The sequence below is a fragment of the Labrus mixtus genome, chromosome 11, assembly GCF_963584025.1.
Source record: "Labrus mixtus chromosome 11, fLabMix1.1, whole genome shotgun sequence".
In the NCBI taxonomy this organism is placed as follows: Eukaryota; Metazoa; Chordata; class Actinopteri; order Labriformes; family Labridae; genus Labrus; species Labrus mixtus.
The window spans coordinates 17,622,315-17,648,446 of NC_083622.1; the positions used below are offsets into that span (position 1 = coordinate 17,622,315).

General features: G+C 41.8%; 1 protein-coding gene and 1 long non-coding RNA gene across 3 annotated transcripts; both read right to left on the reverse strand.

The window, feature by feature from the left end:
• Positions 1 to 406: 406 nt before the first annotated feature.
• On the reverse strand, positions 407 to 25,674 carry LOC132983878 (CUGBP Elav-like family member 3). 2 transcript variants are annotated; one of them, XM_061050410.1, is made up of 15 exons: positions 25,092 to 25,674; positions 24,830 to 24,859; positions 24,060 to 24,274; positions 22,562 to 22,644; positions 7,019 to 7,067; positions 6,462 to 6,590; positions 6,271 to 6,350; positions 5,808 to 5,963; positions 5,212 to 5,356; positions 4,804 to 4,953; positions 4,624 to 4,710; positions 3,702 to 3,806; positions 3,390 to 3,533; positions 3,018 to 3,182; positions 407 to 570 (listed from the first exon to the last, which is right to left on the reverse strand). In XM_061050410.1, the coding sequence occupies exons 3-14, from the start codon at positions 24,202 to 24,204 to the stop codon at positions 3,055 to 3,057; spliced, it is 1,401 nt and encodes a 466-aa protein (XP_060906393.1). In that variant the 5' UTR covers positions 24,205 to 24,274; positions 24,830 to 24,859; positions 25,092 to 25,674; the 3' UTR covers positions 407 to 570; positions 3,018 to 3,054. The 2 variants fall into 2 exon arrangements, with proteins under 2 accessions (XP_060906393.1, XP_060906394.1); XM_061050411.1 differs by having other exon boundaries at positions 4,624 to 4,686; positions 25,092 to 25,673.
• On the reverse strand, positions 8,851 to 22,548 carry LOC132983879 (uncharacterized). Its single transcript, XR_009674887.1, has 2 exons — positions 19,422 to 22,548; positions 8,851 to 19,388 (listed from the first exon to the last, which is right to left on the reverse strand). It is a non-coding gene; the product is annotated as an uncharacterized LOC132983879 (long non-coding RNA).
• Positions 25,675 to 26,132: the final 458 nt, after the last annotated feature.

Below are 26,132 nucleotides of genomic sequence, written 5' to 3' on the forward strand. Positions count from 1 at the left end.
TAAATGCAGCTCTTTGTAAACTAAATTATTTACACATCATTATGATTTTCTCCAAAGTCTCTCTAACCTACTCATTTAGTCGTCTTTTTTGTACTTTCTTTCTTTTTTTTAATTATGAAACATCAGCCCCTTTATATTTGTCATGTAACAGACATGGTATATTCTCATCAGTACCTTCCTTATACGCTTAGTCGTCTTAACTGTACTAAACACCCTGTTGGCAAACTGCAAACAGACCATCGTCATTCCAACCTCATGGCTGTTATATGTAAATTTACTGACTTGTGTCAACTGTGTGTATTTGTGTGTCAGCAGGTGTGAATGTTTGTGCATTTTATGTACATTTGTATATCAGCATTGTACCATTCAAGATTCAGTGTTCAGAGTGCATGTGTATTTTTGTGTATGTGTGTGTGTGTGTGTGTGTGTGTGTGTGTGTGTGTGTGTGTGTGTGTGTGTGTGTGTGTGTGTGTGTTTGTGGCTGCACTCCCCGGACGCTCAAAGGTAGCAGACAGTCTGAAAGCACTATGAACCCTGGGATTCCACCTCAGCTGGACTCTGAATGGTCACCTGTGAAGGGAGGGATAGTTGGGAGGTAGAGAGAGGGAGGGACAGAGGAGGAGGATAAGTTAGAGAGTTAAGTTATAAATACAATAGAGCTCCATGTTTCTGTCTCATCTTTACATCTGACAAAATGTGCCCCTCTCCCTTCAAAAAAAAACTTTTGTAGGCATGACTCATACTGCTATTAATGTCTTGCAGCAAACTAAAGCTTGGGATGCTCCTAGCTCGTCTTTTTATTTCAGTTTCATCTCGGTGAGTAAATCACGAAGGCATCATTCACAGTTGTAAAGCTCTTGTCTCTCATCAGCAATAAATCATGGTGCTTGAACACATACAAACACAGTGTCTGAATCATGCAGATCAACACAGTGAAAATCGATTATTCATGTTCTCTCGTGGGTGATTGGAAGTGTGTTTCTGGAGGTTTGCATGTGTGCTTTTTGAAGGCTCAGTTTCTGCGTTTATGTGTGTGGGATTTTATCGACATGTGCTGCGCTTGTGTGCCTTTGATCATGGCAAGCAAACACTACTACCGACATGCATCACTCTCTGGCATTTGCAGTATAGAAATTCTGGGTGATAGTTTTAATCAGGCTGATTTAGAGGCTGCAGTTCAATGCATTGTAGATAGGTCCAATACACATTACAGTATTCTCTACTATGCGCAAGGATTTGTTTGGAAAAGTTTGACTCGAAATAGAAATAGAATCCTTTATTTATAAAGTGTGCTGCCATGTGACGAAGCGTCCACACATCGGCCTGACAGCAGCTACACACTTTCTCCTCTTTAGTAAAGGTTAGGGTTTGTAGAGGATTAAATTTACCTCATACTTAAGAGATACTCTATTCTCTCTATGTTATATTTCTCCCAGAATTCCTATAGTTGAAGGCTGTTCTCCAATAAGCAAGAGGCACTTGTTTTTCCACCATAACAACCACATACCCTTTACCTCAAAACACGAGCTAGAGGGATAGAAAGAGGAGGTCTGGATGAAGAGAAGCGAAGAAAGACTCTGACGGCAAAGGGGGGGGGGGGGGGGGGGGGGGCAGTAAGAGGAGATAAAGAGACTGGAGGAGCAGGAGAAAGGGAGTAGTGAGGGGAAGAGGGAGGAAACACCACAAAAGCAGTGAAGGACGATGTAAAAGAATGCCAAGGAAGAGAAACAAAGGAGCAAAAAACTGAGGTGCCACATCAAACAGGGTAACAAATCAGAATCCAGGAATTTAAAACTCAGCCTATCAGAGTACAGCTCAACAAAATGCATGCTCGCCCATAATTGTATGCTTTTGTCATTAACTCAGAAAGCCTTTCTGTTCCTTTCTGTCCTAACCTGTATGTCCATTTTAAGCCATATTTAAAGTTATCAATGCATAATCATTACATTGCTTCTTGTCCAACATGGCTTGTTATTTGTATAAAGCATGAAATCATTTAAACGTTTTTTATCAATCAAAATGAATGTCAAGTGTTTCAGTAAACTGTAGTTTATATTTATTCACCATTCCACTATGGAAGCCTCTGAGAAACCTCTGTATATAAACACCAGTACGACAAGGATTGTTATGCACTCCTGTATTACACACTAATAGTGTAACACAGGCACATATGTACACATAGATGCTCACGCTCACTACTTTACCCAAACAGTAAGTTCAAATAATAATGACACCAAACAGAACACTACAGAAACTGATCAAAAACAAAGCTGCGAAAAAGTAACAAGCGTTGCTACAAAATTGATCAGATTACTATACAATCATTAAGTGTCTCAAATATCCAATTAAATCAATTGATTCTGAGTACAGTCCTGGCTATTGACAGTTATTGATCAGTATGTGCACAGGTCAATACAAAATAAAGTCACAATGCACCAAACACAGTCTGTGGTCACTACAGCAACAGGACATGCAGGTCAACGCATGGCTGGTTGCTCGAGGTGACAGAACAAAAATTGCCAAGGGCAACCAACACAGGCAATCAATCGCCACAGCAACCCAAACACAGGCCAACCAATCAACTTACAACAATGTGAGAGGAAGGGGGGGTCGGGGCTTTATCAGTCACTAGGCAACCATTGCCATAGCGATGGGGTCCTCGTGTATTATGATTGGACGGAAGGATCTTGGGTGAGGTAAGTTGCCGTTTCAGGAAAAGATCAAAACAGCAGGAAAGAAAATTAAAAAATAGGTTGTGAAAGAAAATAAAAAGGAAAACAATATTTTAGTACTTTCACTTTTCCTGAGTTTATGAAGTTGTGTTTATATGAGTAACCCAACTTTAATTTACTGATATTTCATGTTTAGCTTTTCTTTTTAACTTTTTTTTATTTTTTTTTTACCATCAATTAGCTTTGCAGTGTAACAGCTAATGCAGGGCTAATTTCATATTCCTGATCCTCAAACATACAACACCTCGCTTCTTCTTGTAAGTTGTGTCACTCATCACCTCTCACCTCTTTTTCATGTCTTCTTCTTCCTCTCATATATCACTCAGTATGGACGGTTGGCGTCTTTGGGCCTTTTGAGCTGCACTTTCAGTCTCTTCATGCCGATCTGGAAGCCATTCATGGCCTGGATGGCAGCCTGAGCGCTGGCTGGGTTATCAAAACTCACAAATCCTGGAAGAAAGAGAAAGAAAGTTGTTACAGTTTTTCAACAGAGCCTTTCTTCCACACAGTTCTTTTGTTGTAATGTTCCAAAGACACAATAATTAAACTGACGCAATATCTTATCCTTCACAAAGTCACCCCCTGTGTTTTTGTCCTTTACTTTCTCCAGTCTCTCCCCTTTTCCCTCAACCCCCTCTCCCTGTCTGTGTGTCTCACCGAAGCATTTGCTCTGGTTGGTGGCTCGGTCAACAAACACCTTCGCAGAGATGACATTGCCAAAGGGCAGGAACATCTGCAGCATCTCGGAGTCACTGAACTCCTGAGGCAGGTGGTAGATGAAGATGTTACAGCCCTCTGGACCTGAGACACACATGCACACACACACACACACACACACACACACACACAGACACATTATGCAGAGTGTGATAAATGATCTCAAGCAGTGAAACCCTTGTGATAAACAACTTTGAACACCATCACTGGAGAGAGGGGTGTGGCCCCCAGACAGACAGGAAGTCACATCACCTTCTCTCTGCTGCTGTTGCTGGGGCTGCTGGTGTTGCTGGGCAACCAGTGTTGGCTGCTGGGGGAACGGCTGCCCAACCAATCCGTAAGCAGCAGGATACGCCGCTATTGGGAGAGACAGTAACAAAGTGTGATTGGGTAAAAACAACAGGTGGCAACACAGCAGCGGCCAATAGAGTATTTTCAATTGAACGGAGATGTGTCCTGCTGAAGGTTAAAACTGTTAACTGTAACAGTTACATGGAGCAAGTGTTAATTTCAGTGTTGATCTGAGGCTGTAATCTACACATTACAGTGCCCCCCTGACTCCATAGCGACAATCCATATATACAAAAGATGTGAAGGTATGATTATATTTGGTTACTACCAGCAAATGCTGTGTCGCCTTTGTCAAGGGGAAATCAAATAAATCACGGTTAAACTAATTCCATTAACTGCCCTTGAAACAACACTATCCTTGAAACAAGGGCGGTCAAATGGAAAACAGACAGTTTGACTTCCTTGTCCCCCATTTTATAAAGTCTTTATTTAACTGACTACATGAGCTGTCTGCTTATCTGCACATTAATATTACTGAGCCATAACGTTTAATGCTGATTAGCAAAATAATGACACAGAAATTAGTAATAAGCAAATTAGATGTGTCTCTTTACTTGATCTGAAGAGATTTTCAGGTGCTTTACATTGTGATTTCTTTTTAGCATTTGGGTTTTTCTCCTTATCTAACTATCTATCTATCTATTTGGCCATATCTTTCTGTACACTTGTTTTTTTATTTTAAGCCTTTGTGTTGACCAAGTATAGTGCTCCAATGTTGCAATATACCCAAAATTTTAAGTGTTGTGAGCTAAAGGACAATTAATTTGAAGAATATGGAGCAAATTTACATCCGGTAAGAACTTTAATCTGTGCATATACTAACCTGTGTAGTGTTGCATGCCGGCATATGCCTGCTGTAGAGGGTCCAGAGCTGCTGGACTCTGAGCTGAAGAGCGAGAAAAAAAGCAAGCTGTGAAAAAATAAATTTAGGAGTTTTCTTTGTTTAATATTTAGAATCAGGTTGAAGATACATCTGTATGATTTTCACATATGATAACAATACCTTGATATGGGTGAACGCCATTGGTGTAGAGGGCTTCTGTTGCTTGTTGTCCATTGGTGGGGGCGGGCAAACTGCTGTAGCCGTTCACTCCCATTGGAGGAGGGAGAGCTGGCACAGGCGTTGCTGCCATAGTTGGTGGAGTGTTTGTACCTATAGACAGAGACAAAATAATAATACTGTGTTACTGCAACTCTTTCACTCTGTTTCATCATCCATGCTGCTGCCTTGTTGCAGCTATTGAACAACACGTATCTAAAGGAAGATTGCAGATTAATAAAAAACCACAACACTCTTTAATTTATTGTTCTTATTCACACCTAAAAACTTAATGTATTACTATGAAAATAGTCAAATTGTTATTTTTATTTATGATGGTGTGAGATTGGCTGTGTGACTGTTTGAGCCTACCCGAAGATGGCGTGATGGATGTAATGGGTGTGGCAATGATTCCGTTGGCATTGAGTGCCGCCATCTGCTGCATCTGTACGGCGGCAACTGTTGCCACAGGAGACAAGTACGCTGACTGGGCAACCAGGGCCTGCTGTTGAACAAGCTGCAAACGGAGAAGGAAACAGTTAGCGAGAGTGAGCAAGGGGATTGAGGAATAAGAGAGGCAGGAGGGAGGACGGAGGACAGACACACAGAGGAAAAGAGGGTAAGACAAAGGAACAGCTAAATAGACATGGGAAAACGGAGAGAGAGACAAAGAAGGGAAGAAATGAGAGGAAAGGACATGGAGGGGGAGTGATAGAGGAACAGATGAATAGAGATCTAATTACAAGGCCATTATGTCCTGAGTCAGTGGGTTAATGGTTGTGTGTTGCGGGAAAGCTAATGCCAGATGACGTATGTTCTGTTGTCTGTGTAATAACATTAGCTCCAATTAGACCACTGATAGCCTCTTCAAACTTATTACATCCTTTCATAAGCACAGCACTCTCTTTACAAACTTAGTGTGTATATCTGTGTGTACAGAGCAGAGTGTTTGTTGGTGCACTGCTTGCCTGTGCATTGACTGCCTGTGTGTAGGCGTTGTAGGCGGGGAAGTTGAGGGTCATGGGGCTGAAGATGCTGAGCTGGGAGGCCACCTGCTGCATCCTCCTCAATCCCCGCTCCTTCTCTGTGTCGGCAAACTTCACCACCAGACTGGATGACGCTCCCTGTGTGGTTAGAGAATGAAACAGACGCTAAGTTTCAGCTGCAGAATTACATTATGTCATGAATGAAATGATGAACATGTCGTGTTTTAATGGGACTGGGCTGCATGTTCACTGATTCATTGATTTTCTCTGTCGGGCACAGGCCAATCCTCCAAGACTTAAGAGGTTGCCAAGAACAGGACCAAAGCAAACTCTCCACTGTGACTTATGTAAATGGCCCTGGAGGACCATACAGCCATTATGTAATATGTGCTTACCCTTTGTGTACCTGTTTTAAATCAATTGTAATCTCATACAGGCAACTTACAGGCATTGTGCGGCTCCCATGCAAGCTGTTGATGGCAGCCTGTGCTTCAGAGTGTCCTTGGTATTTTACAAAAGCGCATCCTGAAACAAAACAGTCAGTTTGAGTACACATATAATTAAATCACAGCATAGTACTTTAAGATATAAGGTAGAACGTGTATATGTATGAGCAGATGTACTGTAGTGTTTTACCTTTGCTAGTGCCGTCAGGTCCTCTCAACACAGTACACTCGTCTATGCTTCCAAAGGGCTCAAACAGTCTTCTGACATCCTCGTCACTCTGTTGCTTTCCCAGCATGCCCACAAACAATTTCCTGTCCTCTGAGAGTAGAAGGACATGTTAATAAAAGGAAGAAGATGATATGCCATTACCTTTATTTCCCTCTACCTGGTCAAATCTCTTTTAATAAGACTACAGAAGCTGTGTGAGGGGAAATCGATCAGTCTCTGGACACTACCATGTGTGTCCACCAGGGAGCAGTCTTGACTATGTGAAAGCTTATAAGAGAGGGGAATGGAAAGATTGTGATACAAATGTGTGTGTGTGTGTGTGTGTGTGTGTGTGTGTGTGTGTGTGTGTGTGTGTGTGTGTGTGTGTGTGTGTGTGTGTGTGTGTGTGTGTGTGTGTGTGTTTGTGTACTTAAAGCAGAAGTCCAAGTAAGCCAACAAGCACAGCTTTGACCACTGACACACTCAAATGTGTGTGTGTGCGTGTGTGAGTGTGTTACTATTTTAAGTGCATGTCTCACCTCCTCTGCCCTCACTGTCAGCTGGTTTCACCTGGATTGGCCGATTCATCTGAGGAACAACGAAGAAAGAACATAGACAGAAAGTCAACAAAAACAAGTCTTTCTCCATTTCTTTTAATTCAACTCCTACTATAAGGGCAAAATGACAAAGTACATTGCTGATCATCACTTGATAAATAATAACGGCCAGAAAAAGAAAAATGTATTTTTATAATCAGGACCATATGGACCTTACATTATATCCACCATTATTTAAAAAAAATTTTTTTGTCCAGGAACAGCTTAAAAAAGATTGATTTGTTTTCTTGCATCTAGGTGAAAATCAGGAATATAGTTTCATAAATGGAAACAAGGTTTATATTTTAAAAACTGAATGACAAAGGATATAAAAGATCTCAGGAAGCAGGTCAAATTATTTAAAAAGAGCTACAGGAGTTCCTTCTTTATTAAATCGACAGTTTGGTGAATAATCTTTTTTGAAAGAAATTGAGAAATTGGTTTTATCATAATAAACAAAAGGGGTGTTTTCTTTAAACAATCCCTAGGGAAACCTTTTTCAAAACTTTAACAGACTACAATAAAAGCCACAAAATACAAACAATGTATCAAAGATGAACTCATCTTGCAGACTTAATTGGAGAACGTGATTTTATCTGTGTTGTATAATCTGGAGGCTTTCGAACAACTTGTTTAAATGTTTAATTACAGAAAATGTTAAAGATGTACAATAATGATATGTGTGTGTGTGTCCGTGTGGTTTACAGGTCACTGATGAATTAAGGTCAGCAGGTGACAGATGCATCTAAACTTTGTCCCCAAGCTGCTCTCTTTCTTTGTCAAAACACAATCTTACTGTCTCTGTCACTCTGGAGCGCACACACACACACACACACACACACACACAAACAGAATGGACGGGGGATTGAGAAGTGACGAGATTAAGAATGCAGGGCCAGTTGATCTGGATTACACAAGAACTTTGGATTAGATGAGGGACAAGAGTAGATTGAGATGGAGAGAAGAGCAAGGGGGGTATTGTAGTGGGATGATATGACAAGTGTGTGTAGGGAACGGGCGCACTCAGCTAAAAATAAGAGGTTGGAGAAAGAGGAACAGAGAAAGAGAAAGGCCTGGGGGATCTCCACTGACTTCGGCCGATTGAAAGGGCAGGTGGAAGGCCAAGAGAAACCAAGAGAGTGAATGGAAAGGATGGGGAAAAGAAGCTAACACGAGGAATGAGACAGAGAGTGGGAGGATGAAAGAAAAGTTGCCCCTGAGAGGATGATTCAAAAAGAATCGAGAGGGGGAGAAAGGGGGGGTAGAAGGAAAGGGGAGGGGTGGGGGGTGATTCAGTCGTGACTCTGACTTTCGAAAAAATGTCACGACTTCAGAAATCCATGATAATGTGTGCATGCACACGCATGTTCTGAAAAGACCCTCAGTGCATATACTATCTGCAGATGCACAGGTTTGTCACACACACAAAGGCACAAAAACATCCTACACACACACACACACACACACACACACACACACACACACACACACACACACACACACACACACACACACACACACACACACACATTGCTTAGTCATAGCACTAAGGCAATGAGACAGTGTTAATGCCGGAGGGATAGGGTGGGGGAGGAGAAAGGGCTGCAGAGTGATGGTGATGAAAAGAGGGAAGAAATGTAAGAAAAGAGTGTAGAAAAATGTATGGGGCAGGCAGGAACGTTCAGGAGATAAGAGGGGCAGATTGAAGCAGAAAAAGGAAATAAACATCATGACTGTGAAGTAGACACACCAATTTTCCATTACAATCTTTGAACAACTATCTTTTTTTTTCTGAACAAACATTGTTCAAGTTATAATCTGTACTGCAGTGAAAAAGAAAATGTATCAATTATTTCTTTGTTCCACTGCCAGCCAGAAAGTGATTGTAACAATGTAGGGGAATAAGAGGTATTCTGAGTTATTCAAAGATAGAGAGGAGAAAAACTCAGATGAAAGAACACAGGATGATGGAAGGGGAAAGGGAAGAGGGAGGGGATGAGAAGGAAGAATGGAGAAAGGTCCCAGCGGGGTGTTAAGGCAATGTAATGAAGCTGGTAATTGAGGAGAGGGCAGAGCAGAGAGGGACTGGTCCATACATTTGATTAATCAGCTCTTAGCTGTCACCACAGAGCTATTGATCTAAGGCAAGGCCAGCACATACACACACACACAGTACGAGGTGCAAACCCACACCGATAAAATCAGGTCTGACACAAACACACACGAACGCACAGGTTCTGCAGAGGAAGGAGTGATGCACATTTTTAACAACACATCTTTAATGACTTGAGCTGTTGCATAAACATAAACTTACAAATAATAAACACACTGCCCTTTTTATAATGTCCTCCCATCCACCCATCCACCCACCCATCCATCCATCCACCCAACCATCCATCCATCCATCCATCCATCCATCCATCCACTTATCCATCCACTCATCCATCCACTCGTCCATCCACCCATCATATCCCAGACCTGGGGCTAATGCTGTCCATCCATATGGCCATCCATCTTGTGCTATCAACTCATCGATCAGTCCCATCTTGTTCATTGATTTGGGGCTGTGTTGTAGCGCAGGCTGATTGTAGCGAGATTTGTGTCCACTAACCCTTTCTCTATCCTTCCATCCATCCATCACCTCTTCCATTTCTCCTCTCATTAGGCCTATTCAAGCTCACCCCTGTGATCGTAAAACAGGCTGAGCAGAGCCATCTAATGATTGCCAACTACGGCTTATCAATCCAAGCTTATCAGTTTGTTTCTAAGAATGTGTGTGTGTGTATGTGTATGTGCCAAGTTTTATAAAATTCCTGTAATGAGATGGAGGAAGATGGTATAAAAACAGCAGAGAATCTGAACACAAGACAGCAGGTGAGAGGTGCACACTGCCACAGCAAAGACAACACAATGGCATCGGAAAAATGGCATGGCAACCAGCTCGTTGTCATGGCGATCATATGACGGCACACTGGGTAGGTAAACAAGGATGCTTGTTGCCGAGGGCAACTGCTATGCTCTTCGGGTAAACAAAGAATTTATGTTGAAGGAGTGCTTTGCTGGCTGCATGATTTCCTCTTCATTATTTTTTCCTATAACCAACTTTATCTTGAGGGACAAATGAGTAAAAATGTAAGAGAACCAAAAAAAGAGGACAGAAAACGTATGAGAATAAGATGTGGGAAGGGAGAAATAAATGTGATTTGGCTCAGAGCGAAGAGATAGAGGGGGAGAAGGTGAGGGAACTGAATCTATATTACAGTAGAGTAATTAAAATTCCCTTGAGCCTGAGAGAAAAATGCAAATAAAGTACAGTCACTGCTAGTCAGTCACACTGTACTCCACTCTGTCTTTCTCTCTCCGTCTTAACTCCAGCACACATGAACAGCCACACGCTCCTTTCAAGTCAAATTATCCTCTAATTACTCACGTTCCAATTAAGACTTAATCAACAGTAACCATCTGCAAACGTGCGCTCGTACAAGGAGCAGGATTCATACTGTAGTGAGGTTTGATCTGTCCTGCTGCATACTAAGAAGCCCTTACTGAGAGTTTGTGTCTCTCTGAGGACCAAGGATTCGTATGTGAGCAGCAGCAGTGTGGCAATGCATGAGGGCCAGATATGTGATATATGATCATGTGCGTGTCTGCATAACTATTGCCACTCTGCTGAGGCACATCCACTCATACTCACGCCTGACCAAACCCTGCATGCAAACAAAGCTCCATTTGCATGCTGTGGTTCCAACACAGATACAGTACATGTCACTCGCATACAAACACACACAGAATTCCCCACACTTTTCTTCACTCCCGGAGCACCTTGCCCGCCCTTTTCACGCACACAGAAACAAACACATACTACACACACAGTTAATCTTGCTCCCTGCAGTAAAGCAGAGAGGATTGTGCCAGGATTAGGGGATATTAAATCCTTGGATTATCCAATCAAATCGTATTCTCCCCCCTCCCCCACCTACACAAAATCAGTGGAACAAACCATTGCGCCACATTATGAGGGTAGGGGGAAGTGTGCGTATGTCAATGCGTGTGTACGTGCACAATCCGGAACAAGGATTAAAGTACAGTGCTAAATCAATGTTATCTTTTTGGTCTTTTGATCCCTTTTTGATGACATCAAAACACTGGAGGGAAAAACTCACAAATGTTCACGCAAACCGAAATATAAAAGTGATTACAGCGTGACAACAGACAATGGTGTGTTATTGTGTGTGTATGTACAGTCACACAAACACTCTCTCTTCTTATCTCTTTTCCAAACACACACACACACACACACCCTTCCCCCTTCAATCTCCCTCTGGAGTACTCCATCCACACAATTTCAGATGTCCATTTTCCAGCATGCATAAGAGGAGAAAACTATTTATATCCCTTCTCCAGCATCAAACACTATTTTTTCCCTCTTTCTCTCCCCCATCCTCAATTCAACCTCTTTTAACTCTCAACTTCATAATCTCCCCCCCCCCCCTTCCTGATGATGACATGAGCCTCTCTTCTTTATCTTTTTCCATCCGTTCCCTCCTCTCTTTTATTCACTTATTTTTTTCGAGTCTCTTCTACTCTACTTCTCATATTTTCCTCGGTCATTGCTGCAGTTACAAATTCATATTTGTTAGTGTAGTGAACAAAAAATATCTTAATAGCAGTTCTGATGCTATTAGTACTACTATTGACCATTTACTTTGAAAGAGGCATAATACTGCTTCAGAACTGACTTATGATGCAGATTAATACAAATTCATTGTTAAAATTATAAATAGAAAGAGGTCTATTGTTTCCATTCCATTACTAAAACCCTCTCGTGTAAATGTCAAACGGCTGTATGACATTTAGACCAGAGCAATACTTTGAATAACAATATTAAAATACATTTGATTGAATAGCTGTGATGTTGATGTCATGATGTGTTTATATTCATGCTATGACTGCTGTTGTTTTCAGAAGACAGTTTTGGCAAACAATCAAATGTGGTATGGATATGATGATCTTGTAGTTATGATCACATTTATTGTTAAATACGTTTTCACATATATTGAATTTCCCTCTATTTAGCTAAACAATTAACAAAAAAAAGTGGAAAATACAAGCCTAGTAGTCTAAAAGTATAAAACAGAAGAAATTAACTAAAAAAAACAGTTTGTCAAATACTTTAATTCTCATTACTTTTATTCAAAACAGATGTGATCCCTGTCAGTCAGCTGTAACACTATCAGCTAATCAATAAGTTAAGTGAAAAAGCAAACAGTACCTGCTGTGGTAATAAATTGTTTCTTAAACTAAATGAAAATCCCAAATCTTGGATTCAAATTTTTTTAGGTTTAAATGAAGGATACATTAATCTTGTTGCGGTTTGGACTGTATGTTAGACAAACCAAGAGCTTTTCAATTTGTCATTTGGAAGCAACATTGACTGTGTACTATTCAATTTATCAATTGATCAAATTGATTACCATTGGTTATAAAGCAAACAATAAATAAACTGATCCAGAATAAAATTGGCACAAATGAAAATAATCATCAGTAGCAGTACGTCTTCATACCCACAACAGTATCCAGTTGTAATAACCAGATAACCAGAGTAATATTATAAACGTTTCATCTTTATATCAACTTATTGCTTGAATCATTCGTGTAACAATAATCCACAAAGGTCTTGCTGTGCTTTTGTGTGTTTTTCATTCAGTAAACCTGGCTTGAAATTGAAGCATGCAACCCCTGGCTCACTGATGAAACTGCATTAGGTTTCTGATCCACAGCTGGATGAAGACCCTGACGTGTGACAAACAGAGAGAGAGTGAGCGGGAAGGTGGAGCAGCCCAGCAGCACATCTCCACCCCACCTCTTCTCTATCTCGTGTCTCTCTTTATCACTCTAGCTGGGCTTTGCATCCCCCGGGTTACCTAGCAACCTGGCATCTCACTCTGCTTGGTTGCCTGGTAACGGGGGCCTGCAACCATAATACAGGCTCCTGAGCAGCCCATCCCCCTGCTCTGATCCCTCCCTCCGCTGTCTCTCTCATTCGATTCTTCACACCTGAGAAGTCTGCCCTCCTTCTCCTCCACTCAATACATTATCTGACAGTTAACCCTTCATCAGCCTCTCTACTGGAGCATGGATTACCAACACATTCCCTCCTCTCTCTCACTTACTGTCTGTCTTTATCACTCTGCATAGTAATGGCATCAAATCGTGCATAAAGCAGAACTAACTACCTTGTTGATCCCTATAATATTATGCTGTTTTTGTCAAACCCCAATGAGAGCATTCTGCATGCAGCGGTGGAGCACTCCCTGAAATTTGATCCTCTGGATTTAGTCCAACATAATCCAGCAGCACTATAGCGGATAACTGTTAGACCTATGCACTTGGACCTTCTTTCTATTTTAGGGAGTGTAAGTCCTTTGGGAAATGAGCTGGTGAATTAAAAAGGCTGCTCAAATCCATACAAATTCATGATTGCAAAAATCACATATTCAGTGAGATTACATTCAATACACTGCCAGTGGCACATTTTTGGATGCTCAGATAGTTACAGTGTTAGGAAGGATTTCCTAAAAAAATATGCAAATCACCCGCAATTTCATATAAAGGCTTGCTGGAAACTAAGTTAAAAGAACCTAATATTGACTTTAATTATTTTGTGCACACATAACTTAATAACTATTTTAGAGGTGTATCTTCAATAGAACTAAGTGATACTAACAGTTTTTAGTATGTTGACTGTTAGGCTGTGGTCACTTACTAAGGTGTTAATATTTAGCTGATCGGATCCAAGACAGTATTTTAAGATTGCTCTAACACCTTAAGCCATCCAAGAAATGCTAAGCTTGTCTCGTAAAAGTTGTTTAATCTACCTGCTGTTGGCCTCACCAAACTCTTGTTTTGTTGGTTTTTAATCTTTATTCGCATTATTTGTATTTTCTATGGAGTGGAAAATGTGATCAAGCACTGATCAACTCTTTAAATCTAATAAACCATACACACAAGACAGAAATAAATACAATCTGCAAAAGCTCATAAAATCAACATGAACTAAGAAAAGTAACGTAATAAGAACCTAAATCATTTCATTTTACTCTGCATAAACCTACATTCATGTTAAATTGTTAAATTAAAAAAACTTGAATCAGTCCTTAATAAACCGAACAGAAAGGAGCTACACAGGGCCTGTGGTCCTTTTCTTCTATCTTCTCCCACTCTTGGATGGAGCATTGTTAAGTGTGGGGATCTACAACGGTGTAATTTGGCGTTATAAAGCTCCAGCTATGCCCTGTGGTCAGTGTGAAAAGGCTGATATTTAAAGACAGCAGGTTGAAGTGTGGTTAGAGAGGAGAACTCAGTGCAGAGGTCACACCCCAGGTGCAGCTAAAGACCTAACATCCCCTTGCCTGCCTAATCACACACACACACACACACACACACACACACACACACACACACACACACACACACACACATATGCAGACACACACCAGAGGCCCCCTCTGACAGATGTCTCTGTTTAAACTGACAGAAGTGCGCCCTGACTCCCTCCCACTTCTCCACCACCCAGAAAAAGCCCTTTCTTCCACACACCACCCGCCTGCCCCTTCCTCCACGCTCATTATGGCAAACTTTTGTCTTGTTTCCTCCTTCTCTCTAACCCGACCTCCTCTGCTCCTCCCCTGTCTCACCCTGCCCCCTCCCTGTCTGTACAGCCCTATTCATGCCAAACCTCTTCATGGCCCTCCTCCATCAGTACTCTTAACCCCCTTTCATTCACACACTCTTTGAGTTTGGGCCCTGCTCTGTATGTACAACTTAGTGCAGGCAGACGTATACATTTGCATGCTGAGACTAGGTGTCTGGATGGCAGGCTGAAGATTTTAGTTCAATTGTATGAAACATGACAACACATGGTGCACAATTGTTCAACTTAAAATCAAGGTCCTGTACGTTGAGTCACAGCCAGTTTACACAGCATTATGTGTTATCTGCAAACAGTAACATTTATTCCAGAAACTAAATGATAAAGCTTTGAAAATAAATTAAATACTTTAGGTCTATTAGTCATTGGAATCAAGGCATCAACTTCTGACTGTAATCTGCGTTCTATTCTCCTCACTGGTTCATCGGCAATGCTATTCAACCTACTGTAGATTTTGATCTTAATCTGCATATATGTATTCAAAGCCCCACCTTGCTGAGATCTGGGCAGCTGTTAAGGTAAGTTAATGATGTTTTTATTTTAAATCCGTAAAGACACAACCCTTGTGTGTTTACAATTATAAATGAAATACAACTATTTGTACAGGATTTAATTCAAATGTGAATGTTATTTTCACTGGGCATGCCTTGATTTCCAGTTTCATCACCTTAAGTGTGCAGCTTGCAGTAAGCCATGTGTGAATCCAGGATTTACTGTAAATGGGCACACTAAAGCTGCCCATGCTGTGCCTCACTCCAGGTTTGAAGCCAGCTTTAAGTTGCACATGTCGACCCAGCATCAGATGCCATCATGATGACTGATAATTAAAACTAAACAGCTATTCCATTGTATGAATGTGGAAACTGTGCCCTGCAGATTTCTGTAGCTGGCTGGATTTACAAAACAGATGGTATGAGAGATGGACTCCACTCAACTTTGTGAGACTTCAGAGCTCTGCATCACAGAGATGCAGATTTGGCATCGAACAATCACATAACCTGGTAATCATGCGTCCACACAAACATAATTTTCAAACTGGCAAAGACACAAAATGTCCCACTGTGTGTGTGCATGTGTCTGTGTGTTCGTGTCAGGGCTTAAAGAGGCAGGCGCTCTCCAGGGTCAGGCTTTTATGAGGCTATGATTAGATTCTGCCTCAATTTTGTGGTGAAATATGAGGCAGGCCCTCTTTCTCTGTGCATGTTGCATGCACAAAATGCACTCATATGTGCATCCACATACAAGAACACACTTAGATGGCAAGCACAAATACGCACACTCCCATAAAGCAAAGACTTTTGTTTAAAAACAAACATGCTAAATCCCCATTAGCCTAAGCTGTACACAACCCAACACTAACAGCCCTCTACTCTGCATATCCCCTCTGTCTCTCTCTTTTTGGCACCCTGTCTTTCTATCTTCTGCTGGCACACACACATACAGGCACACACACTTGATTCTACACCTGTCCCTCTCCCATCCCACACACAGCGAGGATAAAAATAGAGAAACAGCATGAGGGAGGGGTGGTGGCGATACACATCACAAACCCCATCAGGCGAGGAGAGATAGAGGCAGAGGGATGGCAGAGGAGGAAGAGATGGAGAGGAAATGAAAGAGAGAGAGAGAGAGAGAGAGAATGAGAGAGGGAGCTGGGGTCTGTTCTAAATTGAAAGTGCAGCAGTAAGCAGTGAAGGGGAATAGTAAACAGCGCTGCTGACCACATAAATATGCTAAATTAGCCTACTAAGTCGCCCTAGTGGATAATTGCTCATCATAGCTTTGCCCCACAGGGAGACTGCCTGCCAGGCATCTTAGATTCCACATGGAAACCCACTCTGAACATACACAACACACACACACATTAACAAGTCTGAAGTGGCTCTGATAAACATCAACAACATATACTGGATGACAGACACATGAATAGATGGTGTGGACTTACCCAGTTTGAACACCACAGACATGCCAACAAAAACAAGCCAAATTGTTTTACAGATGTTAGGGATGCTTATTTGAACAATGAAGATTTTTTATATTCATTTTTTTGTCAGTTTTTAAATTGATTCTGTAACTCAATATTGTTGTAAATGAGTGTTGCCCCCCTTAATGATCTCCTTTGAGTATAAGTAAATGTTGATTGATTGATTTGGCCTAGTGACAAAGATTCTCTATCACAAAGATGACCCACTACAAGCTACACCAATGATATAGAATGACAGTATATTCCAAACCTCAGACAAAAGGCTATCATGTTGCCAAATACTGTGAGAGTATTTTACTGAGACAGAGGGGTTGTTTAACAAAATTAATTTCTCCTAGAAATCTAAAAAAAATATATATTTCTGTTCAGAATATTAGAAAAACACATATAGCTTTTGAAAGTAGCTCCATTATTCACTTTGTAGGGTGACTGTAGGGCTAAAGGATCTGCCATAGCCTGTACTTACATTACCCTACCCATGATTTGACACAGTATGAATTGACTAAAGCTACTTGCCCCATGCAAGTAGCCAGCTGAGTCCATGTGAGTACATACTGTGCATGTAAATAAACAGAGCCCTTTCAGCCTGTGACATGAATAACAAATCCACCGTTTCTCTCTAAAGTCCGGGGTCAATAAAATACATAACGATAGTTGTCTTGTTTGCATAACCTTGCAATAGCCAATTAATCACCTTAAGAACACTGTCGTACCTTATGCATTTAATAAATATCACTTCAACAAACCTTTATCATGTTTTTCATAAGTGTATCGATCTTCTGCTACTACATTTATTCTTAACTGATTGTTCTGTGGCGCTTCTCTATACCTTTTTAATAATTTATTAGGCATCACGTGCATCATGGGGAGTACAATGTGTGTATTTAAGTGTGTGTGTACGTGTGTGTGTGTATCTGTTGGCTTCAGTTTGGCTCTAATCAAAGAACAGGGAGCAGAGTGCTGCCTTGAGAGCACCGGAGCATGACAACACACACCTGGTAAGCTGCTTATCACACTTTAATTTCACCTACACTGAGATCTGTGGATGCCAGCGTGACCAAACAGATGTGCTCGAGTGTGTTTGTATCGTATACACGTGTGTGTGTGTGTGTGTGTGTGTGTGTGTGTGTGTGTGTGTGTGTGTGTGTGTGTTGGCGAACGTTGTGTTTGAAGTAGAACGAAGATGAAGGGAGATATAAACGCAGAGAGGAGAGAGTGCAGATTAAATGGAGAGAGAGATATCAACGGCAAAGAACAAAAGGAAAAGATAAGAGGGGAGATAAGGGAGGAAATACAGCAGCAGTAGCCTAGGGAGAGACAGAGCGATAAAAAGAGAGGAGAGAGGGATACGAGGTTAAAATCTAAACAGGCCTTAGAGAGAGAGAGAGTGAGGAAATATGGATTGTAGGGATTAGGATAAAGCAAGGACAGTTTTGTATGAATGATTATTGCAAATTGTGTGTGTGTGTTTGTATATTTTTGGCCAGTTTGTAAGCATGAAACTTTCTGTTCCATCAGTTTGTAAGAGTCCCTTCTGGATAGAAAAGGCTTCACTGTACATAGTTTAAGACGATATGTTACTTAATAGAATTATATATATTTTTCTTCCTCCCTCCTTGAATCTGAACATTAATAGTTGTACTATCTTACTTGCACCATAAGAATTTGCATAGGCCTATGTCAATGTGTACACGGCAAGCTTTCTTTATTTTTCATCACAAACAATTCAAACCCATTCTTTAAACATATTGAGCTACATAATGGTGGTCCATAACTAATGTCGGTTGATATGGCCATCTGAGGGTGCTCCTGAAACTTTTACAGCTCTGAAAACAGCTAACCTGAATGTGATGAGTAGAGCTCGAGCAATGAGCCCTGACCTCTGACCTCGGAGATGTGCTATAAGCCTCCAGGAACCAACCCTCAGTATTGACACAACTCACAGCCAGTGGTTCAACATATCTTCTGCTGTCACTAAATCAACTGAATATATAAACACATCTGCTTATTGCTGCCGTATTGTTTATGTCCTTTTCCCTCATGAAGCAAAATTGTACATACGTCTTGATAAGCCTCATCAAGGTAAAACTGAAAAGTTACATTAATGGCAGCAATCATTTAAAATCTCAGAGGATATTTGCCTCATTATTCTCATTTCGAGCAAACCCTGCATGCAAAACAGAATGAGAAATTCAATTTCCAACTCCAAATTAACACTGATGTGCAGTAGCAAAACTTGAGCTCTTTCATGTGGATGCCTCCCAGAGGGAATCTCTGTGCCACATCTAATACACCAAAACATCTGCGCGCGACAGTGGGACGGGCCTGTGCTTCTGCTGCTGAATTTCTGCCTCTGTGACTAATATAATGTAAGTCTCTTCCGCTCCCTCACTTCATCTCATGCTCCCTCTGCTCTTCTCTTTCCCTCTCTGTGTCCAAATTAAACACAAGGCGCAGGACACTCTGATAATGCCATCTGTTCATCTCTAGCTCTATCTATCAACCCCTCTGTCCTTTTTCCTTATTTTCCAATCTAAGAGTCTACTGCCCCTGCTGAAGCTAGCGGGGTATACATGTGTGAGGTATAGTTTCTCTGTAGTTCTCTGTTTCTTCTTCTTCTTCCTTTCTTTTCTCTACTGGCTGGTTGCAACTGTTAAATCAGCGTTAAATCCCATCAGTGAGCGGCAGACAGAAGCTGCAAAAGAGCTCTGTAGAATCAGACTTGTCACTTCTCTCTTGTAAGAGAAACACATCTGTATGAGTGTCTGATGCTACAGCCCCATTAAAATTGTATGAGGTGCCTGACGTTCCACCAGCAGCTGCAATTAAGAGCAATCCCAACATACACACATATATATGCATACACACACACCTCAGCCCACCCCTCGCCTAACCGTGGGCCTGGGATCTGACTATGAAAATGAGTTTGTGAGAAACTAATCATGCAGCTTAACAAGTGGAGCCAGGAAAAGAAGGGGGTGAGAAGGGAGGAGAGGGAGGAGAGGGAGGAGACAGGGGTGTGAAACGGTCAAAAGGGTCAACTAATCAAGAGGAGGGGGAAATGAGACGAGGGGTAGAGGAACTGTGAGGGGGGAGGAGGGTGATGGTAAGAGTGTGAGAGAGGGACTGACGTTGAGAGGAGGACTTAGAAGAAGGGTTACCATAAATGACTGTGAAATGAGAATCGGGAGGAGGAAGTGTGAGTGTGCAGTGAGGGAAAAAAACGAGTATAAGACAGCAGGAAAAAAAGAGGGGATGAAAGAAGGATACCATGAAGAGATTTTAGAGAGGAAGAAAAGCTAGCGATGACAGGGTTGGGTGTAAAAAAAGAGAACATTCTGTAATATTCTTACTGGTGCAGGGAAACTGGGGGAGGAGTTAAACAGAGGACAGAGGGGATTTGAAGGGAAAGAAGAGATAAAATGTAAAAGAGGGACAGCATGGAAGGTTGGGGGACAAAAATAAAAGGAGGAATAAGGGGAAGATGAAAAAGCAATTCTTTTGGAAAGAAAAGAGCAGGACAATGGAAGGATGTGTGAGGAGGGAGAGAGAAATTCTCTGAAGTCATTTCTAAATCCTGTCAAAGACGGTTAGAGGCAGGGAGAGAGACGAGAGAGACCTGAGAGAAGAAGACACACAGAGGAGAGGAAGGGACAGGTAGAGGAAAGTGATAGTAGAGCTAAACGTTTTAGGAGAGACATGGAGGGGGAGATGTTGCACCATGCAGTGGCATTCAAGATTAAATGAAGCCATTAAAATAATACTCTGGAATTATTGAAAAGCAAGTTTCTGATTCAACTTGAAGAGAAGCGATGATCAGTAGATTAGTGAAGTGATCACAAAGGAAAATGATTTGCCAACTATTTTCCTCATACTATTGTTTCAGTCATTTTCCAAGCAAAAATGTCACAAACGTTGGTTCTATGTTCTTTAATGAAAGGGTTTGCTCCTCTTCTTTGTCATGTATGTCAGTATATGAAGAGTTTGAGTGTTTCAGAGGTATATATAAGAAAATAAAGGAATTTTAAGACACTTTTGCTTCAGGGAATTTTCTTGGGAAAACAATCTGGAAAATTCAGTTAATCATCTTTTCACAATAAGAGACTAGACTGAAAAATGAATTGTCAAAAAAATCATACCTAACCATGTTGTTCAGCAAAGAGTAAGAAACCTGTGAAGGTGTTCTTTAAAAAAAAAAAAAAAAAAAAATCAGTATTCACATTGTTCATATTCATGAATGTACTTTACTGGGAAGGTGTCTAGACCAAATAAGGGACACTATCGCTTTAAAAAATTAAAAAACTCAAAGGGCAAAGCAAGATACTCCAAATCGAGGAATGCCAATGATGTTGCTCATTAACAGTCCGGGCTTATTGAAAACCAACAATGATCGCCACACCCTCATTTCAGCACTATTCTTCCTCTGGGGAGTGGTGCCTTTGATTGTGTGTGTATGTGCCCGCTCTTTAGCAAATCTGTACTGCTAACGAGTATCCTCCCTACAAATGTTTCCTCTGAGTGTCCGGAATATAAATCACAATTAATCTGGATATTGCAGCAAACTATCTCCTCTTACGCAAGGATACAGTTATTGATGTCACAAACAGGAAAGGATGAAGTAAAAGCCAGTGGAGGGTTGAAGGGATGAGTCAAAGGACAAAGGGCAGAACAGGAAAGGGGAATAAGACGCAGTGGACAGTGGAAAGGTCAGACTCCTTAGCAGACCCTAATTGGATTAATGTCATTATTAACATGCTGCATTGTACGAGGCATTCCTGAGCTGCATGGAAAAGTATGCGTGATTGCAATATGTATGTCCGCATGGATTTGTGTTCTAGTGCTTCAGAACATTTCCCCTCCCCCAAAGCCTTCTTTTCAGCCTTTTAACCAACCATTTTCTCTCAGAGATCTTATCAACTCCAGCTTGCAGAGAAGGTGCAGGAACGTAAACTCTGGTCATGGCAGGGTAACAGAAATAAAAGGAGACATAGAAATTCTCATGGGAGATGATGAAGGTTCAGTCTATTAAATGCTGCAAAGCAAATCATCCATTACAAAAAATGTTACACAATCAAAGCACTCTCTTTTGTTTAGGTAGAAGTTTTTTGTTTTTTTTAAATTGGGTTCAAATGAATTTTTTTCCAAAACAGTAACTAGAAATATAATTTTGAGTGCAGTCGAAACCAGGTCAGAGAGAGAAAAAAAAGAGCAGGAGAGACAGAGAGGTACAGCCCAAGAGACAGACGCAAATCTCACATGGTGCCCCATCCATAATGAACAGAGCCCAGCCGCAGCAAACGATCCCTCACAGGAGAGACTGAGGGAGACCGGGATGAGACAAAGGGGAACAGCTACATTAATTACACACTCTCTCCAGGCGGGAGCTATCACCAGAGGGTAACAGGAGAGGGGACTGACGGAGAGATGGAGAGACAGAGAAAGACAGAGAAATGGAGATGATAATGCTGGCAGAGTACCCTATGTGTCTCCTGTGAGAGGTAGTGTTTGTCCTCAGCAGCAAGATGCCTGCTGGCTGCTGAGTTATGTCACAGTGTTACTAATGGGAGCTGAACGTCCAATAGTACCCACACACACACACACACTGATCTGAGCGTCTGTGTGTATCATCGCTGTGTATACAGCGTGGTTGGAAACGTCTGTATATGAAAGTGGGGGGATGGTGCTCCTGTGATATGAGCGTATGTGCAAGCTTGTGTACATTGTTGCATAAGTATGCACTGTCTGGGGATGTCTGTGCGCGAGTGTGTGTTGTCTGTTTGTGTGCACTTACCCCTGGTAGCGTTTTCTGCTCATGAAGAGCGCTCTGGGCTTTCAGGGCTGAATCTCTCGCACAGTACGTCAGAAACGCACATCCTGTCAGATAGAGAGAGACAGGGAGAGAGAGAAAAAGAAAAGTAGAGGTAGAAAAGGTCAGCATGCAGCTCCAATATTTGTCATTCTCTATCTCTGTCTCTGTATCATCCTATACAAAAACACACAGTCACACACCATTTAAATCATTTTAAAGTCCTCTTTTCTAATACCTGCCTGTTTCCTCCTTAACTATTCTGAATTATCACTGGGGGAAAACTGTGCGAGAGCTTCAAAAATATAAATATAATCATGCACTGTAACTACACTTGACAAGATCATGATGATGCACTCTAGAGCAGAGAAGGACACTCCACGGCACGGCACATTTCAGAACGTCACGGCACGAGTCAGCACACATGACAGCACCACAGAAGTGTGCGCGGGGCTAACAAGGCCTTACAGGCTGGGCACAGTCAGGTTCCTGCGCTATTCCAACCACTATGCATGCCTCACGATCACTCCAAATACACTCCCTCTGTTTCTCCTATGTGCTGTACCTGTGTCTGTGTGTGTGAGGGAGGGGTAGGTAGCAGAGCTGGCTGGCCAGAGCTGTTTACTACACCTGTCACCAGCACTAAGACAACAAGATTAGCAGCAGGTTAGCATCCAGACACACTAATATAGATCCAGAGTAAAGAAGAGAAGATTTGACGATTAGGAGGGAAACGTTCACACAGAGTGTACAACAGGAGAACTGAGAATGACTCGACATACAGTAAAGTCTGCAACACACACACACACACACACACACACACACACACACACACACACACACACACACACACACACACACACACACGAACACACACACATCTTATGGTCCATCTCATTGCTTTTAAGAGGGGCTTATACTGTGGCCGTGGGGATTCTCAAAACAACAGACTCTTTCCCCTGTGTCACCCAGGCTTACAGGCCCATTACACTGATTGGAGCATACAGCCTAATCGTGTTCATAACACACAGGACCTCAGGTCAGTGTGGGAGTGTGTGTGAGTGAGAGAGTGTGTGCGAGTGTGTGTTTTCTACAGTTTTATTACCGATCTATTGTTAGAGGGGGCCATTATTTAAAGCCACGTAATCATTAACACCATTAGGAGGCTCTCAACTCTGTCGTCTTTACCATATATTACAAAGGGATTCATCACAGCTTTATATAGTATCCCTCTCGATAAATTTGTCTCTTGATGTTTGGTTCACAGTGTGCATTTGTGTGCCTGTCTTCATGATCTTATGTTGCAGCGTTAACAGGAGAAGGAGACGAGAATAGGTGTGACAGTTTCCATGGTGACATGTTACACACAGTGCAGGAATATCCACCCATCTATCTGTCTTACTGTCATCTGTCTACCTATCTATTATCTAGCTATCTGTCTTTTCTGTCCAAGTAAATCCTGTGTTATAATGGCGAGACCTACCTTTGTGCATGCCAGTGTATTTGTCTTTAATCACAGTTAGCTCATAGATTTTGCCAAACTGCTCAAAGATAGGCTTCAGGTCCTTCTCTTCCAGATTCCGGGGAATCTGCCCCACAAATAGCTTGATGGCGTCAGCCTCCTTCATCAGGACAGTGTGGAGCGGAACGACTGGGTACTCGGGGGCCGAGGGGCAGACAGATCAGGAGCAGGTAGTCCTGGAGAGGAGCAACGATGCTGGATGAGTGGTGACAGCCAGAAAAGTGGGCGTTATAATGATGATGAAAACAATAGCCCTAGAAATATCACTTATTAGCAGTTTGGTTTCAAATACAGCAACTAGTTTTTAAATACTAATGTGACACTAAGCAATACTTGCTCCTACGATATTACAATATTATCCTTAGTTTCCCCCTGGGGCCATTATTTTTGATTTGATATGAATTGTATTTATTGTAGTATAATTGTAGAGGCAATGTTACATGAAAAATGTAAAAATGAAAATATAATATTAGCTATTATTTTTTTTTGCAAAATGTATAATTTTCATATAATTCTAAGTTTCAAAGTGAGCCCCCCAAATGTTTAAAAATATAAAGATCATGATTATGGGATTTTATTTCCAAGCCTGATGACAAAGGGCTCAAGCAGGTTCTGCTAAAACAATTATGCAAATGTTAATTAGCCAATCATAAAACAATGATGGGACTTTTATTTCCCTCTTATCAATTATGTATATATATTCATCGAAAATATATGTAAGCATGTATTACCTTTTGGTGGTTAAACAGCGCTCAGGATCCCTATACACAGAAAAGAGAAGAAACAGTGTGATTGGGGGTAAATCATTGCAAAAGAGCGGTTTCTTTGTTTAGCCAGCTGTAGGTTACAGCATACACACGGATGTCATGGGGCTCCCTTGCTCTTTGTCCGATCCCCCCTCAATGTACACATACACATATACATGCACACGCGCACACACCAGAACAAAACAACACAATCAAATGTACAGGCTTCTTATATCAAAGTTCTTACCGTTTGCAGAGGACGCTTATAGGCACAGTGTTGCCTTGTGTGGATTAGAAATTAAAGAAGGGGTGCTCGCTTTTGGGTCCCCGTTGTTGTCCCGTCCTCCTTCCCCCCCCCTCTCTGGATGCTCTCCGCTCTTTGTGCCTGCCGTGCTCTCCCTCTCCGCCTCCTCCGCCTCCTTTTCGGAGCACAGACTCTACAGGCTCGGATGGGTTGTCAAATATATCCCCCCGTGTTACTGCTCTGGAGGTCCAGAGGTTGCGGTCCTGTAAGCAGGTGTCACAGCTTGTCACCGGGTCCCGCCGAAATTCAACCAACCTCTGGACTCTCAGAAAGCGAGTGGACAGAGATAGCCTGGTAGTTTTCACTTACTCTTAATTCCTCTTTAATTACAAAGTGATAACTGGCTAACCCGCTGCTTTAAACTGTTTTAAACTCGTTTCTCTTTTCTCAGCCTATTTCAGCCTTGCGTATTGTTGCAACAGATACCGGTGGGTGCTCTTTCTGACTATTTCTCGCTACTTCCCAAATTTCTTCTGACGTCTCACTCGTCCGACGGCTAGATGGCTTTTCACGTCGTATACCGGTATCTCTTCTACTCTTTCTCTCCCTCCCCCTCATCTCACCAGAGTGGTTGCTATCTTGTGACGTAACTCCCAGGGACCGTCAATATCTGTGTTCGTTTTAAGCATACAAAAAAGTAAAGTAAACAATTATTTACACGCTCACTCGACTTTACAGCTCTGTCATTCAAGCTCAGTGATAAATATCCCATATTTGTTAGATTTTAATATTAATGGTGTCTTTATCCTTCCCCGGAGTGACATTTTGCAGGTGAAACTTTGTAGACGTTCCCTAGGCGACACTGCGCGGAGCCGCCTATTGTTCTAGCCGCGAGCCCTGGCCTTGGTGCTGAAACGAGGCCTCCTGACGTGAAGCCGAAGTGCGCGCGGCCGATGACGTGCACGCAGTCACGACTACTACAGCTGTTCACGCCCGAGCCCGAAATCACGCTCACACCCACACAGAGTAAAATGTGTGACAGAG

Excerpts from the sequence above, each read along its gene's own strand:
- LOC132983878 (XM_061050410.1), bottom strand. The coding sequence starts at position 24,204 with ATGAAGGAGGCTGACGCCATCAAGCTATTTGTGGGGCAGATTCCCCGG. Across the intron at positions 5,964-6,270 it reads ATGGGAGCCGCACAATGCCT|GGAGCGTCATCCAGTCTGGT; the intron begins GTAAGTTGCCTG and ends CTAACCACACAG. Across the intron at positions 4,711-4,803 it reads TGGCGTTCACCCATATCAAG|CTTGCTTTTTTTCTCGCTCT; the intron begins GTATTGTTATCA and ends ATTTTTTCACAG.